This window comes from Dermochelys coriacea, chromosome 24, assembly GCF_009764565.3.
Source record: "Dermochelys coriacea isolate rDerCor1 chromosome 24, rDerCor1.pri.v4, whole genome shotgun sequence".
Classification (NCBI taxonomy): domain Eukaryota; kingdom Metazoa; phylum Chordata; order Testudines; family Dermochelyidae; genus Dermochelys; species Dermochelys coriacea.
This window is the reverse complement of record NC_050091.1, coordinates 4,004,070-4,023,909: the sequence shown is the minus strand read 5'-3', so window position 1 is coordinate 4,023,909 and position 19,840 is coordinate 4,004,070. Positions and strand designations below refer to the sequence as shown.

Genomic DNA, 19,840 nt, shown 5'->3' with positions numbered 1-19,840 from the left:
TTCTGGATATTTTTCTTCAACAGCAAACATAATATTTTAACAAAACTAGCATATGAATTTTTGAAATAGTTAAACATTCATGTTTTTTAAAAATCAGGTTAGTCTTTGTTAAAATTGTTTTTAAGTAAAATAGTTAAATGAATTATTTTTTTTAAATGCATCTTATCTCTGGAGACACAAATCCACAGTTTGAGAACTGCAAAACTAAGCATCTCTGATGGTGTCTTCTAGACTGAGCACTGCGTCCCATTGGGTAGATAGAATCACCGAGTGCCAGTGCTTTTGAGTTTCTACCTGAGGTCTGGTAGACAAGGTGTCTCTGAGTCCACCATCCCCATCACATTTCTGGCAGCAACCCCGGGGCACGGAAGGCACATCAGCAGCATCTGTGAACTCTGAGTAATATCAGCCTCCTAGCAGGGTCCTGCCATGCACCTTGGCTTCAGTGACACCGGTCAGGAGTGGCTTAGCACAAGTGTAACTGACCTCGCAAGCTGCAAGACCTAAGAGCTCCAACCAACTGCAAAAGTTTGGATCTGAAGAACCACAGTGGCCTAGTTGCACTGTCCCCGGTGCTGGTGTAAACTGGGAGACATTAATTGACTGGGTGGGAGAGGCAGTGCAATGTAGTGGATAGAGCATTTACTGGACTGAGACCTGGGTTCCCACCTTGGCTCTGCCACTGCCCAGCTGGTCTTCCTTGGCTCAGTTTCCCCTCCTTGTTTGGCTTAGACTACGCTTTTTAGGACAGAGTTGCTATGTTTTTGGTAAGGACCTGTCTTGCTAAGAGACACTGATCACTCTATTGACATCAGTCATATGAAACGAGGCGCTCAGGTCCGGATCCGAAAATGTATTTAGGTGCCTAACTCCCCTGGGAGCTACATGCTTAAATATCTTGGACAATCTGGCCCACAGTTACCGCAGCGATCAGCTCCTCTCTTTCAATTGTCTGTGTCATTGCTGCAGTTGCCTCGGAAGGCCTGTCTGTGTTTGCCCCTGTCCTCGGGATCAGCATCCAAAGCTCCGCTCGCCCTTCCAATAAAGCCACATGATGTCAGCCCCAGACAGGGCAGAGGCAGCTGGCCTCTGGGTTACATTCCTTGCTGAATACTTCATAGAGCAAACAGGACTTTTTCTCTGCACCCGCTCGCTGCCATATTCCAGAGTCAGTCCTGCTCCCAAACAAGGCAAGCTGGATCCTCAGCTCGTGTAAATGGGAGTCACTTCATTCTGATTGATGTCGGGCCCAGCACTGTTGTTACTTGCACGACACTAGCACCCGGAAGCCCTGACTGACATTGCGGGCCTGCTGTCACAGACACCGTGGGAGAGACAGTCCCTGCCCCAATGAGGTTACAATCTGAATAGACAGGACAGATGAAGAAAGGATTATTTCCCACCCCTCCTTTCTACCACTGGAACTCAGAAGAGTCGGGTTCAGATCCCAACTCCGCAACAGACTCCTGGCGTGACCTTGGACAAAACACTTCATCTGCCCTGAGCCTTAGCTGGGGATGACTCCTATAAGTCATTGAGATGCGGACTTTATCCACCTGTTGTCTCTTGTCTTAGGCATAGCGTGCAAATCTCTGGGCTCAGGGGACAGCGCACTGGTCTGGGAGCTGGGAAATCTGGATTCTCTTTCCAACTCTGCCGCTGGCTGACCTGGGGCAAGTCACACCCCCACTCAGTGCTTCAGTTTCCCCATCTGTAAAATGGGAACAACGATACTTGCCCTCTTTTGGAAAGTGCTTTGAGATCTATGGAGGATTAGAGTTGGGGACTGTGGTGATTGTTTCTGTGCAGCACCCAGCCCAATGGGGTCCTGAGCCAGGACTGGGGCTCCTTCATTGCCTCGGCCTGGACTTGAACCAGCAGCAAAAGGTATGGTCCCTGGTTGCACGTCACCTGGACCAACTAATCTCTCAGCTCATGAGAGCGTCTTGCATTTTGCTTCCACAGTCCCGTCCTCTGCCTCCAGCTCTATCGACCCCAATTCCTCAGCCATGTTTTTCCCAGCTATAGCCTCCTCCTCGTCTGCACAGACTCATCTCTCGACGTCTGGAGCTCCGGAGATGAATTACAAGCCCTTTGGGCCAGTCGGAGCCATCCGTATCGCTTAATGGCATTTCAATACCGACTCACTGAAATAAACCAGAGATCAGGGCAGCCAGACAGGATGTCTGGCAGAGATTTGGTGGAAATTCAAGGCGCTGGAAGGAGGTCGATGAGGGACCAGAGGATGCCCAGAGAAGGCTCCTTCTCGAGTGAAGAAAGCGGTGGAGGGAGGATTGCAGGGAGCAGCCTTTGCTGCATTTAAAGCAGAGGATCTTTAAGTAGCACTGCCCAAGCAGGCCCAAAACCAAGGAAGAGAGAGCCCATCCCCGAGGGGCTGGCTTTGTACATTTCAGAGATGGGTCCTAGGAAGAGAGTAGCCCCAATACAGTGCACTCCCGCCACACCCCCCATTTCCCCTCCTCTACACTGCGGGCTGGGTGGGTGCAGGGTAGGGTGACCAGATATCCCAATTTTATAGGGACAGTCCTGATTTCTGGGTCTTTTTCTCACATAGGCACCTATTACCCCCCAGCTCCCGTCCCGATTTTTGACACTTGCTATCTGGTCAGCCTAGTGCAGGGCTCTGCACCAGCCAGGGAGGACCCCTGCATGGGGCGGGACTCTCAAGGGGGATTGTTTCAACCCACTTTAAGGCCCTTTGATCGGCCTAAAGGGAAGTCACCGTCAGCTAACCAGGACAAGAAGGATGTTGATAAATGGGAGGGGGCTCAGAGAAGAGCCCCACAAATGATTAAAAGTTTGGCCTGATCATGAGAGACTCAAGGAGCTCCATCTGTTTAGTGTAACACAGAGATGGTTAAGGGGCTATGGTGGATTTTCCTGCATCGGCAATTTTTAAATCCAGATTGGATGCCTTTGCTGGAAGGTCTGTGCTGGTTCAAACAGGAATGAATTTGGGGATGGTTTCTGGCCGGTGTTATACAGGAGGTCAGACTAGAAAATAAATCAAGCTCAGTGGACTGACGTACATGAGAGGGAGAATGCTATTCCCCGCAAAGCCTTTTGGGAAATCTGACTACCTGCCTGTATGTCCCTCTCCTCTTCAAGCCAGGAGGAAGAATCAAACTTTTCTCTGCTGCTTTCCTGAAAATCCATTCTCTTCCCAGGCCGATCTCTTCGGACAGCTTGACAGCAAAAGGCTATTGTGAAGTGCTGGGGGGACGGGACAGAGTAGCAGGACCAAAAAAAAAAAAAAAGAAAAGATGGAGGAACCAGAGAGCGAATGATGAACTAACAGAGCTAAATGTGTATCTGTGGGGTGCAAATGCCAAGCAGAGAGAAGGGTTCGTAGAATGGCACAGGATGAATAGAACAAGGAGCATTGGGTGAAATTAACTGATGACTAAACGTTAATAATAATCCCTAGCTCTTATATAGCACTGTTCATCAGTAGATCTCAAAGCGCTTCATGATCTTTTAATGTATTTATTACATTAGGCAATTTAGCTCTTAGCGTCTGCAATCAACTCCCAAGGGAAGTGGCAAAGCTTCACGGGTTTAGACCATATGAAAATTGGACTGGGCAATGCACTGTAAGAAATCACTGGTTCTGCTTGCTGCTGCCCCTCTCTGTGCCTCAGTTTCCCCTCCCACCCTGTGTCTACCCAGGCTGTTAGCTGTTTGGGTCAGGAACTGTCTCTCAGTACATATATGTGCGGCGCTTAGCACAAGGGGGCCCTGATTGTGGCTGCAGCCTCTAGTTGAATTGTAATGCACATACATAAATAATGGTCTATAGATGTGACCCAATGGGAACCAGGGTGCAAATCCAGATGTTTGAACAGCCCAGGAGGCAGGGGGTGGGCTTGGGCCCCATCCCTTGGTCAAACAAGAGTTGTTGTTTTTTCCTTTCCTTTCTCTAAGTTTTCTGGGGCAAACCCTCTCCAACCTTGATGAGACAAAATGTCCATGAGGTCTACAAAATGTGATTAAGGGAGGGGAACAGGGTTTTAATTGATGGGTGGGTATCTCCCGCTTTCCTCTACGGTGCTCTGCCTTATCCGTCCCAGCAGAGGGCAGTGTTGATTACCTATGGGAAAGCAACCACTCAATGCCCAGTTATGCTTTTGTTTCCATGTGCAAATTTCTTGTGTTCTTGAATTTTCACTTTGAGGGATTAGCAGATTCAGGATACACCTGACTGTAGGAGATACACCTCCCCAAGTGTTTTGATAACATAATCCCCCTTCTGAAATCCGTACACTGGTGTGATCTTTGCAATGGTCTCTGTTAGATCTGGGAGAGGAATTGGGTTGTTTGGTTCACGTGGAAATGTCTGTTGGTAATTGTAACGAAATCTTCCAGGTTTTCTTGGCAACACTGAACATTTTTCAACATTGAACAGCATACAAAAAATGAAAATTGCCTCCCCCCAAGATGAACTGTTTGAAAAACAAAAATGTTTTTGGCAAATGTTTTGCAGTTTTGGGCTGCCCAAAACCAAAATTTCTTCCAGGTTTTCAATGGAAACCCGAAAAGATTTATAGACTCGTTTAATTTCCTGACCAGCTCCACTCGTCTCTGTCTCAGTGCTACCAGCATTGGAACATCTGGATGGAGAGGAATTTGCAGCTGGATGTTGCTGGGATGCACAGTATGGTGGGACAGGCTTTTACTAGGGATGAGCCCTCTCTCTGTCTTTTTTGCTGCAGGGGCACCCAAAGTTTGCAACCTAGAGCCATGCCAGCCACTGGCTGGGAGGCCCCAGGTCATGCCTGGTTTGCATGATACGGTGGGGCCCAAGATTCCCTCATCTTTCCTGGGCAGAGACCTCCCCACAAATCCCAAAGCAAGTCGCTTGCAGTGGTTGCAGGTCCCAAGACACAAGGGACCATTTTGATCCCACTTGCACGATGGACCACCCCTGCGGATTGAGGGTGGCCACATCGCTGCGGGTCCTGGCGTGCATTGACTCTTTCTGCTGCCATTGGGCTCCCTTCGCTCTCCAGCTATGCCCTGCAGCTTTCCCAGTGGCATCCACCTCCCTTCCCTAGGGAACGCTGTCTGGTGAGCAAGCTCGGCCGCCAACGTTAGGTGCTCCCAAGATCACAGTCTGCCAGGCTTTATGGCCAGCCTCGGGGCTTCGAAGGCTCCCTGCTTCCCTGGGACACTATGGCCGAGGAGACAGGATTTGAAGAAGCAGGCGGTGGCTGGGAGGGAAAGCGTGGCATGAAGGCCTTGTCAGCCCAGGATGGGATCTGTGAATGGCCTTAATCCTGCCTGGCCCAGAAGAGCGGAGTGGGGATTCTGCCACAATTGTTGGGGAACCTTTCTCCTTTCTTTCTTCCCCCCAGCCCCCGTAACAATCCCCGCCACTCCCAGTGGCTGTATCCAAGCAACCCCTTCTGATCTTCTTGTGCTCAGAGACAGGCAAATGTTCTGGGATCCTGACGGCTCAGAAAGCTGCTCCCATTCCCTGTTGTAAGAGGCCTCTGTCGCCCTGGGAAGTGGGGGGCTGACGGGGGGAGGGGCTCTCCACTCCAGAGGCCTCAGGCAGCGCCGGCAATGCTGCAAACAGGGTAGAGTTTCAGAGGCTCAGAGGAGCAGTTCCAAACTGGCATGGCTCGAAGAGATGCGGAAGCGCAGAGCTGCGGATCTGAGGGCTGACTTGAAGTTCGAAGGGGAAGGGTGCTAAAGAATGGTATCAACAGATCCAGCTTTGCAGCCTTATGAGATGAATTCCCTGTGGCATTTGCAAGCCGGATGCTTTTTTTTTTTTTTTGTGGCTAGAAGGATTTTTCTGAGTTTAGGGGGGAAAAGAATGTGCAAAGTAATTAGGATATTTAGGGATTTGTGTTTCCAAAGAGCTTTGCAAGTGTGCTCAAGCTTTTCTAGCAGCACACATTGTCCTCCTTTTACAGGGGGGAAACTGAGGCACAGAAAGGCCAGTAAACTAGTAGCAAAACCAGGAACTGAAAGCAGAACAGTGCTCTATCCACTAGGCAGCACTGCCTCCTTCAGAGTATTGATTGGAGCCAAATTAACAAGGCTGATCCTGTGCTTAGATCCCTAGCCAGGGGTCTTGGGAGACCTGGGATCTAGTGCACACCCTGGGTGAGCTTGGGCAAGGCATTTAGTCTTTCTGAACCTCAGTTTCCCCATCTATGCAATGGGGATAACAGCAGTGCCCTGCCTCAGAGCGGTGTTGTGCAGATAAACACTACGCATTATGGCAACGAGGGCCAGATAAGTAGCTGGAATGGAGAGATGAATGGATTAATGGGTGGGCTGGTTGAAATATGAGACTGAAATTTGAAAAAAAAATCAGGAAAATCATCAATGAGGTTTTCCCCTGTCAAATTATTTTTTTTTCATTTCAAAAAAATGTCAAAGTTTAGGAATTAATTGAAACTTTTTTTTATTTTGAAAAAGGGAACAACTTGGAAAATGGCTCATAATTTCCTCCCACTTTATTTTGCCCTGCTCTAATTAATGGGTATTTTGTGTGTGTGTGTGTCTCTCTCTACGTATACACACATGATCTACTATTCTTTCCTCTCCATGTCCAGTGCCCTGTGTGAAATGAGTCTGGTGAATTCTCAGCCCAGTTTCCAGCCTTAAGGATTTTGTGATGTGGGCGCCACCTTAACGCTAACACTTCCACGGAGAACTTCTCCCGTGACATTTTCCCCTTTAAATCCCCGGGTTGTTACAGTGAAATTAATCTATGTGCAAAGGGCCAGTCCGGGCCTGTAGAACACTAGACCACTAGAATCCAAGCCACTGGGCTTAAATGGGCATTCGGTGGTGTACACCTCTCATGTCGGCCCCTCTGCAGATGGGCGAGTTTCAGCTCCTGGCCTCTTGGGAACAATGGACTAAGGAAATTGACAAAGGCATTATGATTATTAGCATTACTGTAACATCTCTGATCCAGGCTCCATTGTGCGAGGTGCTGTACAGACATATAATGAGCTACTGCCCCTGCCCCAGAGGACTTGCTGTCTAAACAGACAAGCCAGTTAAAGGGTGGAAGGGAAAACAGGCAGAGAGAGGGGACTTGCAGGTGTCCAGACTCCCCGCCTATTGCTTTGTGCACACTGCCTCTTTTCATATCGATTTCCCGCCGCCCTCCAGGCTTTCCCGAGCCTTCTCTCCTACCCGGGGTACCCTGGCAGTTTAAGCAGAGCCCCTGCTTGGGGCATGCTTAAGCCTCTCCATCGGCGGTTAAACTGTCTCGCTCCAAAGCGGAGTCATGCATCTGGCACCAAAAGGGTTAAAGCCCACTTCATGCTCTCACTGACTTTCAGGGGCCTCCCACTCCGCTGCCCTGGAGTATGAATAGCTCTGCTCTGTTCCCTTCCCAGCCACTTGCTCCCTTGCATTTCCTCTCCGTCCAGCAGACCACGTTCTTGGCAAGCAGCGCCAGGAGTGGACCAGAGCATGGAGGGCTTCCTGGCAGCCCGAGCCCTAGGGGAGGAATCTCTCCAGATGTGGGACCTCAACAAGCGTCTGGAAGCCTACTTGGCCCGGGTCAAGTTCCTGGAAGAGGAGAACGAGCTGCTGAGAGCCGAGATCCAGAGCGCGAAGGACAGACCGGCGGAGAGCTCCTGGAGGTGCAAATACGAGGAGGAGCTGAGCGCCTTGAGGGCGACCTTGGATGATGCCTTCAGGGAGAAGCACGCGGCGGAGCTGACCAGAGACAACCTCTCCGAGGAGATCCAGCATGTGAAAAGCCGCTGCCAGAAGGAGCGGGCGGCCCAGGAAGAAGCTAAGAAGCAGCTGGCCCTGAGCAAGAAGGAGCTGGAGGAGGAGAGACGGGCTCAGATCTGGCTGAGGGAACGAGCCACCCAGCTGGAGAAGGAAGTGGAGGTACTGGTGGAAGTTCATGAGGAGGAGAAAGCTGGGCTGGAGCAGGAGATGGCAAACTTCTCCCAGAGCCTGGAGAACTTCCGTGCCATGCCGGTGGCTTTCCAGCCCGTGGAGGTGGAGGACTATTCCAAGAGGCTCTCGGAGATCTGGAGGGGAGCGGTGGAGACCTACAAGAGTGAGGTCTCCCAGCTGGAGAGCTCCTTCTGCCAGGCCAAGGAGAATCTCTGGAAGGCGGTGGAAGGCAACCGGCAGAACCAGCTGCACTTGCAGCAACTGGAGAAGGAGCTGGCTGGGCTCAAGGCACGGAAGGGGATGCTGGAGGAGAGTCTCTCCAGGCAGTGGCAGGACCAGAGAGGGGAGGCCGAGAAGTTCCAGGTGGGTCAGGGTTCTTCTTGCAGGCGGGCATGGGGGTGGGGGAAGGGAGAGCAAACACCCTGCTCTTACAGAGCCATTCGCTCCCTACAGACAGCTTGGTGTGCACAGGACTCCTGGAGTGATCTGGAGTGGTTAGAATCAGGGAGCCCGTGGGTCAGGTCTCCTGGGTCCTATCCCCATCTCTGGATGGGAATGTTCTCCAATGGTTAGATCCAGGGGAAGCGAGAGGCAGGACTCCTGGGTTCTATTCCTATCTCCAGTAGGAAAAGGGAATGTGCTCTAGTGGTTAGAGCCTGGGGGGACTGGGAGCCAGGACTCCTGGGTTCTATGCCAGGGAGTGTGATTTAATGGTTACATCGAGGAGGAAGTGGGAGGCAGGACTCCTGGGTTCTATCCCCGCCTCTGTGTGCCTCACCAGTAAAACCAGCCCCTGTGGATCGGAGCCTTGCACCAGCTTGTGTGTGGGTTAGTGGCTAAGGTACAGGCCTGGAAGCCGCGGCTGCCAGGTCCTGCACCTGGCTTTACCTCTGGGTCACTCCCTCTCTGTGCTTCTGCTTCTCCCTCCCTAACAGTGGGACAACGATACTTCCCTCCCTGGGGCTGGGAGAGTCCAATTAACATTCACAGGGCGGCACTGATGGGGCTGGGAGGGACACAGTCCGTGAACTGGACATCGGTCGAGCTCTGCGATCAAGAACAAGCGACTAATGCAGCCGGGAATCGGGGCTTTCTTAGTGTGTGACCATGGGACTGTCCGTTGTGGGGGTGAGGGGAAACTCCCAGAAACTCCTGGAATCAGAAACAAAAGCATGTGGCAAGCCCCCGGCCTAGCCCTGGTTTTGCCAATCTCCATGTATGGAGCATATGTGGATGTTTCCCTTAACTACTAAACTGACAGGTACGTTATGCATCTTACTTTAAAATCTTTGGATCACCCATGTTCACAGGGAGTTGGACCATAAATAAGTCCCTTAGAACTCCTGTACAAATAAGCGTAACTGATGAGTTTATGAACACAGCTTCTGCTTTGTTCAGTTGTAGATGATCAATTTACTCCTCCGTCTAGCCCTCGTCATCACAGTATGCAAGTTAGGCTCTCATACTCTGGATCAAACATTACCCCAGTTATTGGGCTCGTCCCTTTCAGAACGAGAGAGAGGATACAAACGCCAGGGACCCGGCATGCCAGCTCTGGGGGAAGAGTTTTTCCAAGCTTTCTGAAATGAGAGATGCTTCGATTGCTTAGTGTTGCTGTCTAGAAAAAAAAAATTCCTCCGACCGCAAAATCTCTGTGGAACAAAGGCAGCTGCAGTCTGCAGTGAGCATCTCAGATTTCTGGGATATTTTGAGCAGGAGCCAGAATCTGGCTGCTTGGAAAGCAGGAGTAATGCCATTGCATTTATACCAGTGTAACTAGGATCAGAACCAGGCCCAACACATCAGGTTTGGGATCCAGGAGGTTGGCTGAGCTCCTGGGGCTGTTTCCAAAATTCAGATCTTGGGGAAGATTTCAAACACCCTCAACGTTCAGAGGTGTGTTTGGGCCACGAGGATTTCACGTGGATTCGTTTCTGGTTTGGAAGTCCAAGGGCCACATTCTCAAATACACTTGTGCCAATCTGCAGGAATTCTACTAACTTTAATGGAGTTAGGGCCAGATTCTGATCTCGGTTACATCAGAGTAAATCTGGAGTAACTATTAGCTAATGGGGCTAGGGCCAGATTTTCATCTCAAATACACTGGTGTAAATCCAGAGTAACCCTATTGACTTTAAGTGAGTTTCTCCAGATTCACGAGATTGGAATCTGGCCCACAAATTGCTGACTGGGCCAGTTTCACAGACCCAGCTCTTTGATTCTCTGATCTCTCCTGCACCCCCATGGAGAATGCTTCAAAATGAACGCCTGTTGAAAGAGACCAGAGCTCATTTGGAAAAGAGATCAAGTTGCCCGTGGCCTCCATATGCCCCCATCATCTTCTAGTCCCAGTTGTCCTAGCAGCTGTTTGGTTCAGGTAACTGTGGTCAGACAAGGGGAGGAGAAAAAAATCTCGCCTGGCTTTGTACAGCGGAACAGCTGCAACAATAATTCAGTGGAGAAGGGATGTCACTGGGTTTTTATCAGCATGGAAAAGGGTCAAGGAATGCTGTGAAAGTTCAGGGCTAAATATTACTAGGGGCTGCTGATATGAAGAGCCAGGAATTCCCCCCTCCCTGCGAAGAGGAATAGAAAAAGGCTCCAGGGTGGGAGGCTGTTTCATGACTGAGGAATGGGGTTAGAACCGTGCAGGGGGAAGCTGACGGAGTTTTTTTTATAGCCTTCCTCCTGCTGGGTTTGTAGTAGCAGATTTCTACCCTACTCACTCTCCCGTCCCCTCTGGGATCGCTGGCTCCCCCAAAACACACCTGAACCCCCACAGCCCAGCTTCAGCAGCAACCTAGCACTCCAAACCAGTTCTTTCTCTTCTCTTTCTTCTCTCACTCTTCTCTTCCGCCTTTCTTTTCTCTTCCTTGCTTTTCACTCGCACTCATCTTCCTTGTCTATGTTCTTTCTTTTTCTTTTTTAGGATCTTTCTTTTCTCTTTCTCCGTCCTCCCACTCTTCTTTTTTTTTCTTTCTTGTTCTTCTCTTCAGCCTTTTTCTCATTCATCCTTCTCTTCTTGTCCTAATCCATGTGTGGAAGAATTTATTTTAGGTGCTTCTAAACCTACTGCTGTAGTATTTTCTAATGCCTCTGAGCAAGAAATCACAGGCTCTCTGGTTTGCCCTGATGCCCATGGGGGAAGATGTCACTCTCAGTGAGATGTTAGTGTCACTGGATCGGAGGTCCGGCAGCCTTGTCGGTTTCACATTTGGGGCAGAACCTGACTAGACCAGGCAGCATGTCTCTTCCCCTCCCTCTCCCACCCCATTGGATTGGGGAGGAAGAGATCATTAGCGATGAGTTATGGTCCCCTCATTACTATCCCTCGGGAAGGAAGGGTGAGTGATTATTTCCTGTATGGGGGAAAAGCTGTGATAGGAGAACTTGGCTTTGGACCAGCAGCTTGCATGCAAACCACATCCCAGATTGCACAGGCGGGTCCAGTGCAAGCAAAGAGGCACATGGGAAACAGCCATTTGAGACAGAGGAGCTATGAACTGAGCTGGGGAGAGGTCTCGCTGGAGGTGTTTCAGGGCATGGGCTCTGGCAGCTACAGGCATGGGGCCTAGAGGACTGGTTACAACTGGCACCAAGACACCTGGATTCTACGCCCTACTCTGTCACTGACCTGCTACATCATTGCACCGCTCTGTGCCTCAGTTTCCCCACCCCTTGTCTGTATCCACTGGGAGCTCTTTGGGTCAGGGACTGTCTCTCACGCTGTGTGTATAACCCAGAGCAGATCCAGACTTTGAAGTTGTTTCCATTTTGCATGGTTCAAAATGGAAATTTTTTTATTCCCTCTCCCAACAAATTTTTCCAGTGAGACTCTCTGACTTGTCAATGGAACAGAAGGAGGAGAGTGGCATGAGTGGCAGGATCGTGTACTCCAAAGGACCCATCCCACCAGAGGACTGGGTGCCAGGACCCCTAGGTTGTATTCCCAGATCAGCCACTAACCAACCTGACCTCAGGCAAGTCACTCCCTCCTTCTGTGCCTCAGTTTCCGCATCTGACAAATGGGGATAATGACACCAGCCTCCTTTGAGATCTGCCGGTGCAGCCGCCCCGGTGCTTGATACCAGCATATATTGCACTGCTGCAAACTCTGGCTTGTCGGCTCTACGGTACAGGCTTGCTCTATAAGGACAGCTGCATCGATGGTTCTGACTGGGGGTAGGGCCTTGGGATAGCCGGGAAGGGAAGGGCCTGAAAGCCCAAGTGTGAAAACCTCCAGAGAGAAGGAAGAGAGCCCAGCACTGGGTGAAATAATGGTGCAGTGGATGGTGTCCTAACCTGCCACTGGGGAAACCTGGTTTCATTTCTCTGCTCCGCTACAGTTTTCCAGTGTGACCTGGGGTAAGTCATTTAGCTTCTAAGGTATTTAGATGCCTTGTGGGATTTGCAGATGTGTCTAAGCAGATTAGGCTCTCCTGAAATGAGGGACCCAGGAGATCTGGTGGGACACAGAGGGCCAGTATATTGCTGTCACAGCATCTATCCAGAAAGTGTCTTGTAAGGTATTCAATGAAAGCCGGTGGCCCACTGGTCACGAATATCATTGTGACATGTATGTATTAAAGCTGTATGAGGAATTATGGATACTCACTGATGTTATGCTTTGAAGTCTGTTACCAAACACAGGGAAAACCAGGGTTTTTTCCCAGACAAGAGGGAAGATAGTTCTCTCGTAAGAACATAAGAAGGGCCAGACTGGGTCAGACCAATGGTCTATCTAGCCCAGTATCCTGTCTTCTGACAGTGGCCAATGCCAGGTGCCTCAGAAGGAATGAACAGAACAGGGCAATTTCGAGTGATCCATCCTCTGTCATCCAGTCCCAGCTTCTGTTAGCGGGAGGTGTATCAACACCTAGAGCATGGGTGCCTCTACGCTAAATTAAGCATTGGGAAACCAACACAAAGCAAACTCCATTTGCATGTAAGTCAACAGAAAAAGCCAGGCTCGACTGGAGGAAGGGATGTGAAATTAGCATGGGAAGACATTGGAGACTAAACCCACATTGGGGTTGTCTCATCTCTGGGTGAAAACGGTTAGTTTGGGGGAAAGAGAAGGAGAAGCAAAAAGGCATTTGGTTATCCATTTCCCCGAGGAACACTCCAGGCGGAGGGCAGTGATTCATGAAAAACCTGCTGATTTTCTGTCAAATTATGATCCAAACTCTGGCGAGGGCAGTTTTCTCACCCTCAAAGTCCTTTTGCAAACATAGCTTCCTAACATTACGTTTATCCTCCTAGAAGCTTGTTTTACTTTTGTTTGATTGTCACCAGTTCTGTTTCCACTGGCCTTTCTCCGTATCCCTTAACACTGTCTTTGCTAGTAGATGTCTTTGTTTTATCATAAGTAGATCTCAGTGCTGGAATATTAAGCCTAATTTGACTTCTTAGTTGAATCAAACAAGCTGGTGTGGGCACTGTCTCTTTGGAGGTTGGTAAGGGCTGGCACAGGGCTGAGAAGTTTGTCTGGTGTGGCTAACAGACTGGGGCGACAGGGAGTTGTCACCCAGTGGAGCATCAGCAAATCTCTCTCCCGCTGAGGCGGTGGGCTTACATGGTCGGGCACTTTGAGAAAGCATACTCCTGTCGCTGCGGGGGCAAGTCACATCACTGCTCTGTGCCTCAGTTTCCCCATCTGTAACACGGGGATTGTGCCACTGACCTGCTTTGTAAAGTGCTTTAAGATCTAGGGATGGAGAAACTCTAATCAGGAGCCAGGGCTTATTGCTATCTTTCCATATTGAAGTCACTTTGGAAATCTGGCTCACTGCACTTCCCTGCTGCAGAGGGATGAATTCATTCATGATCGTAGACGGAGACTGGGTAAATTACCTGAGAGAGGATGACCCCCCACAACAGAGATCGGAATTGGGGGAGCCCCACTCTGGGATGGGGGCACCTGAGGCACTGGCCTTTGTGTTTCTCCTTACTCCTCACTCCTGTTTCTCTCTGGTCTCCTGTCAGCGTTGCCGCACGCCCGGCGGCCCACTGAGGCATGCGAGGAGCCAAACTGACCTTTTGATCCTTTCACTCTCCGGCTTCTAATTTAGATGCTAATTAGCACTTGGTGGCTACAAAAGACGGTTCCAGCACTCCCCGCCCACCCCCTGGACATTGTTCTCCGAGGCCAGGCTGGTGCCCCAAGACTGGGAGAATGCCATTCTGTACCTTAGGCCCAGCCTTAACCCCTCACACGCCACGGCCCGTGGCTTTTTGAGCTAGGAACTCCCTGTATAATAATAAACCCTAGCTCCTTGTGTCTGTAGATCTCCAAGCTCTTTACACAATGGGTGGGGGTATAGTATTAGCCTCCCCCATTGTACCGCTGGGGAAACTGAGGCATGGAGGAGCTTAGATGAGGTCCCACTGCAAATCCACAGCAGAGCAATGGCTAGCTCCCAGTTCTTTGACATCCCAGGCAAATGCTTTATATACTGGAGTACACTGTTTCCTTGTTGGGGTTGTGGTGGGGGTAGGGAGATCCCCAGGTATGTCTGCCCTTATCTGGCTTGGGGGTGACAGGGCGTATACGGCCCGATCCTGGGTGGTGCTAAGAGCTCTCAGTGACGTGAGCGGGAATTGAAAGCCGCACGGCCCCGAATGGTAGCGTGTCCTTTAATGTCTTTGGCCATGGTCGGTGGTGAAAACCTCAATACCTGGAGAGGGTGGAAAGGATGGGCTTGACTCAAGATGTCAGTCTCTTTCGGTAACAAAGAGGAGTGGGAGGGGTAACTTGATTACGGTCTGTAGGTACCTACATGGGGAATTAACAGGCTCTTCAATCTGGCAGAGAAAAGTCGAACACAAGCCAATGGCTGGAATTTGAAGCTAGACCAATTCAGACTGGAAATAAGGTGTCAGTTTCTAGCCATGACAGTAATTAACCACGGGAACCATTTATCCAGAGGCAGGGTGGGTTCTCCATCACTGGCGATGTTTAATTCAAGATGGGATGTTTTTCTAAAAGACCCGCCCTAGGGAATATTTTGGGGCAGGTCTCTGGCCCAAGCTATCCAGGAGGTCAGACAATGAACACAATGGTCCCTTCTGGCCTGGGAATCTAAAACTGGGGGGTGGGGCCGGACGGGATCCCTTTACTACCCCTGCAGTGGGGAGGAAGGTGCCAATGGGTCCTCCTGAAATGGGAGAGACGAAGTGGCAGGACCTACCCCCTAAGTCACTGCCATCTGATGGAGCAGCCCTGCCCATTGTGTTTCACCGCAGCTCCCCCTCACAGTGCTAGGGGGCCCTGTGCTGAAGGTTGAGGGTGCTCGGAGCTGAGCCCCAATTCCATTGCTAAGTGTATCCTCAGAGCACTGCAAGGAGGATGGGACAGCAGGCAGGGCGCTAGCCTAGCGCCTGGGAGAGCTGGGTGGAAGTCCCTGCTTTGCCACAGACTCCCGGCGTGACCTTGGGACTGTTCCTTGACCTCTGTGCACCTCTGTGCACCTCTGTTCCCATCGGCCCAATGGCGATAGCAGCCTGGCCCTGCCTCCCAGAGAGGCAAACGTACGTAGCAGACTGGGAGGTGCTCAGGTACCAGCAGAAGGGGAGCTGGGTTAGTTTCTTCGAATTCCAATCGAGCAGATCTTCATTAGTGGGAGGCTTTGGTCTCGGGAGCTAGTGGGCGCAGTCCCAGAGCACTGCTGGGATCACCCGCCAGCGTCTTGACCTTTGCTCCCTCCTGCTTGATATTTCTAGCTGGCCCTTGAGTCTCTGGAGCAGGAGAAAGAGGCCCTGGGAGTCCAGATTGCTCACGTCCTGGAGGAGAGACAGCAGCTCATGCATCTGAAGATGTCCCTCGGTCTGGAGGTGGCGACCTACAGGTGAGTCGTTCCCCCTTGGGCCACCGGCAGCGCTCTCCCCTCTGAGTCAGTGCTGGCCGCAGTGCCCCAGCATGGCGCTAGGGGGCACTGTGCTGCAGGGAGCGGGGTGGGTGCGTCAGTAGGGGGCGCTCTCCCCTCTGAATCTCTACTGACCCCTGTGCCCCAGCATGGGAGGTCATTTTGCTTCCGAAGGCTCCGGGTCTGACCCTAGTCACCGGCCCCCAATGTCCCCTCCACACATGCACTTTACGCTTCAGAGGCTAACTCTAGGGGCTGGAGGAGCATTTTGCCCCCACAGGCCACTCAGCCTGTGCTGAGGCTGCCAATCTGGTGGCTGTAAGGACCACCGCACTAGGAAATGGAGCGATGCCAGCTCCTTTCACCCAGGTGACAGCTGGCCCTGGCACGTCAGTCGTCTGCACGGTCTCCCAGCCAATGCTGGGCAACCAGGGTGGAGAGGGTCTTCAGAGAACCCAACTTCTAGGGAAGTGGAGGCTTCTTCACCTCTTGAAATCTTCCCATCTCGGGAAGCTGCTTTAGCCAACCCCTCCAGATCTGAAGAAGCAGAGCCACGGGGGGAGAGGGGTGCACAGCCCAGCTGGTAATAAGTTGAACCAGCTCTTTGCAAAGAACGGATTTTGGGGCAGGTCAATGCCGGTTTGCTTCACGCCTGCTTCCCTCTTGTTTGTGTGGCCTTTGTGGCCGAAAGGCTGATGCTGGGCTGTGCCACCTGCTAATGAGGACATGGCTCGTTAATGGGTCCAGCAAAGCTCACATGACCAAGGCGGCTCAGCGAGGATGCACATGGAGCAGCAAGTGGTTTCGGCTGCTCTCCACCCCTTGCTGCAGCGGGCCAGGCCAGTCAGCTGGTACCGAGCAGGCCAGGTGGCTTTGGGAATCAGTTGGGTGAGGAAGGAGAGGATGGTGGAACAGAGTATCATAGGCTCCAGTGTGCTGATGGTAGGATAGCCACTGCTCTGCTCCTTCCACCCAACCCTCGTGTGTCCCCTGGTCATGGTCTAGCGCGGTGGTTCTCCCCTGGAGGGTCGTGAGCAGGTTTCAGGGGGTCCGCCAAGCAGGACCAGGAAAGCCGAAGCCCCGCCACATGGGGCTGAGCAATATAGCTCCATGGTGCCCCCTTTGGCATGGGGCAGTGCTTGCTACCCCCCCTAACGCTGGCCCTGGCTTTTATATGCAGAAAACCAGTTATTGTGGCACGGGGGGGCCATGGAATTTTTATAGCATGTTGGGGCGGGGCCGCAGAAAGGAAAAGGTTGAGAACCCCTGGTCTAGCAAGCCCTTGGGGGCACTGACAGCTGTTTATCCACAGGAGGGAGTTAAGTCTTTGGGGCCTGTTCCGCCCTTGATCCGTCTGCTAAGATGAGGCAGCTGGTTAGTGCCAGTTGTGTTAGCCACCCGGACTACTCTCCCCCGGGCAACTGGACAACACTAAATGGCGTATGTAGGCCACCAAACAGGAGCAAGTTTCAGCACTGACCAGAGGTTAAACCCTAATAACAATTCCTAGCCCTTTTCACCTGTAGAAAAGCAGCGTTATTCCCACTTTACAGATGGGGAAGTTAAGGCACAGGGAGGCGAGGTAACTTGCCCGTGGTCACCTCGCAGAACAGGGACTAGAATCTACATCTCCTGAGTCCCAGTCCAGTACTCTATCCCATAGGCCGCATTGCCTCCATCTGCTGCATATCCGGATACTGGACAAAGAGTGTTCACACAGGCTGGGGGTGTATGAAAGAGTGGGGCTATGCCAGTGTAACCATGTTGGCAATTTCATGGCATATGTTATACTGAAAAAATGCTCCAGGTTAGACAATGGGTAACATTTTCAAAACCTAAGTGATTTAGGAACCTCCATCCCATTGATTTTTTTCAGGCTCCCAATTGCCTAAGGGCTTGTCTACACAGGGGGGCTTAGGACGTGCTGACTTGAGCATGACCCGCTGCACGCCCTGAAAGTGCTGTAATTGGGCAGTCCGTACTACATTTTCAAAGTGCGTTGTTGAGGCCATGGGTGCTCCAGTGGCCGGGGCTGATGAGGTGGGAGGAGGAACTATTGTACTAGGGCCCTGAGCTCAGGGGAGTGGGCCCCCAAAGATTCTGTAACTGGGGTGAAATGGGAGGGGGTGGGGCTCCAGCAAACATGATGTACCAAGGCCCCAAATTTCTCTTGACGGGCCACAACTGTGCCGTTGTGGCTTAGACGCTTCCTAGATCAAGGAAAACCCCCTTCTGTTGATGTAGGGGATCCATCTCCCCGAGTGGCAGTAACTAGAATCCTGTCAACCTACCTGTGTTCACACTGGGGACTAGGTCGTCTTAACGATGGTGCTAAGGGGGGTGAATTGATCACACCCCTGAAGATCTACATTTTAAGTGTAGGCCAGGACTGAGTTAGTGCAGATTTGGGCTCCTAAATCACATAGGCCAGGCCTACACTACAAATATTTGCCGGCATAGCTCTGTCTGCTGGGGCTGGGGAGAGGTCTGATCCCGCCTAGTGCAGATGCGGCTATACTGGCAAAGCATAAGAACAGTCATACTGAGTCAGACCAAAGGTCCATCTAGCCCAGTATCCTGTCTTCTGACAGTGGCCAATGCCAGGTGCCCCAGAGGGAATTAACAGATCAGGGAATCATCAAGTGATCCATCCCCTGTTGCCCATTCCCAGCTTCTGGCAAACAGAGGCTAGGGACACCATTCCTGCCCATCCTGGCTAATAGCCATTAATGGATCTATCCTCCATGAATGTATCTAGCTCTTTTTTGAACCCTGTTAGAGTCTTGGCCTTCACAACATCCTCTCGCAAGGAGTTCCACAGATTGACTATACAATGGTTGAAAAAGTATGTCCTTTTGTTTGTTTTAAACCTGCTGCCTATTAAGCCTTCCAAGGCTTGGTCAACACAGAAAAGTTAGGTCAGTATGGCTCCATCAGTGTGAAAAAAACCACACTCCCGATGGTGTTCCTATCCCCATAGAAAAACCCCTTATTTCGGCAGAGGCTGCGTCTATACTACAGGGCTCTGCCAGGCCTTCTTGGTACCTAAAAGTTAACATAACAATGGCGCTCAGGGGGGTGAAAAATCGTAGTTAAACCAACCTGCTTCTCAGTGTAGACAGGGCTAGGTTGATGGAAGAATACGTCTGTTGCCCTAGCTACCGCCTCTCAGAGGGCCAGCTTAACTGCATTGATGGAAAAACCCCTTCCGTCGCTGTAGCAAGCATCTGACCCACTGTTGCACCCGCAGTGTAGACGTGGCCTGGCCCCGACATCCTCAGACACCCCTGAGGATTGTACCCGAGGCCTAAAGCTGCCTTCCCCAGAGGGGTAGGACGTGAAATAAGCCAGGAGAGGCAACTCCCCATGGGTGAGAATGAAGCATGCGCAGAAACGGAGTCTCCGTATCTCACAAGAGTTTGGGTGGTTTGGTTTGTTTTTTGAAAAGCCCCTTTTGCAAAGGGATTAAGAAATAAATAAATACATGAAACATGGCATTTATTGGCTGGTTGCAAAAGGCGCCTTTGACTTTATTGTCCGTTTCTCTGCTCCCTCCCTCCGCAAAGGCCATTCCCTGGGAACCTGCTGGCAAGCTGCATTCCTGCCCCCTCCCTTCCCCATCCAGATGGCTCCCAGACAAAAGTCTAGTTGGGGGGGAGGGATTAGCATGAGAATAGTGTCTTCCATGGAGCGGGGAGCCCCTCCAGGTCTAGTCATTATGTCATCGAGGGCCTGGGTCTCAAGAATAGGTGGCTGTCCCCTAGCACTGCGGAGCGGGGCAGGGTTGTGTGTAACAGTGGTATTGTGGGGGGATGAAAGGGGGCGGGTGTGCGGGGAGGGGGGCAGGCTGTTGGAGGAGAGGGGTCTATTTTGCAAAGGAGAAAGGGAGCAATGGAGCGCGTGTTGCAAAGCGTATCCCTTGGGCAAAGCTGTCGGGTTCAGGGTCCTGTTATGAGCCCCGTTCCAGCGCGTAAGGGCCCCCAATGTTATTGAACATGGGGGTTGTCATGGTGCTATAGCAGTCACAGCACATCCGTCAGGCCTCAGCCTTTGGCTGGGATTGAAGATCT

The 19,840-nt window shown here is 51.3% G+C and overlaps 1 protein-coding gene across 2 annotated transcripts in view; it reads left to right on the top strand.

The window, feature by feature from the left end:
* NES (nestin) overlaps positions 1-19,840 on the top strand; it is a 61,954-nt gene that overhangs the window by 32,287 nt on the left and 9,827 nt on the right. The window contains exons 1-2 of one of the 2 annotated variants that reach the window (XM_038383129.2): positions 7,341-8,268; positions 15,628-15,752. In XM_038383129.2, coding sequence (XP_038239057.1) covers positions 7,465-8,268; positions 15,628-15,752 — 929 coding nt within the window. In that variant the 5' untranslated portion in view covers positions 7,341-7,464. Of the gene's footprint in view, positions 1-7,340; positions 8,269-15,627; positions 15,753-19,840 lie in introns of those variants that run through there. The other variant, XM_038383130.1, reaches the window with a different exon arrangement.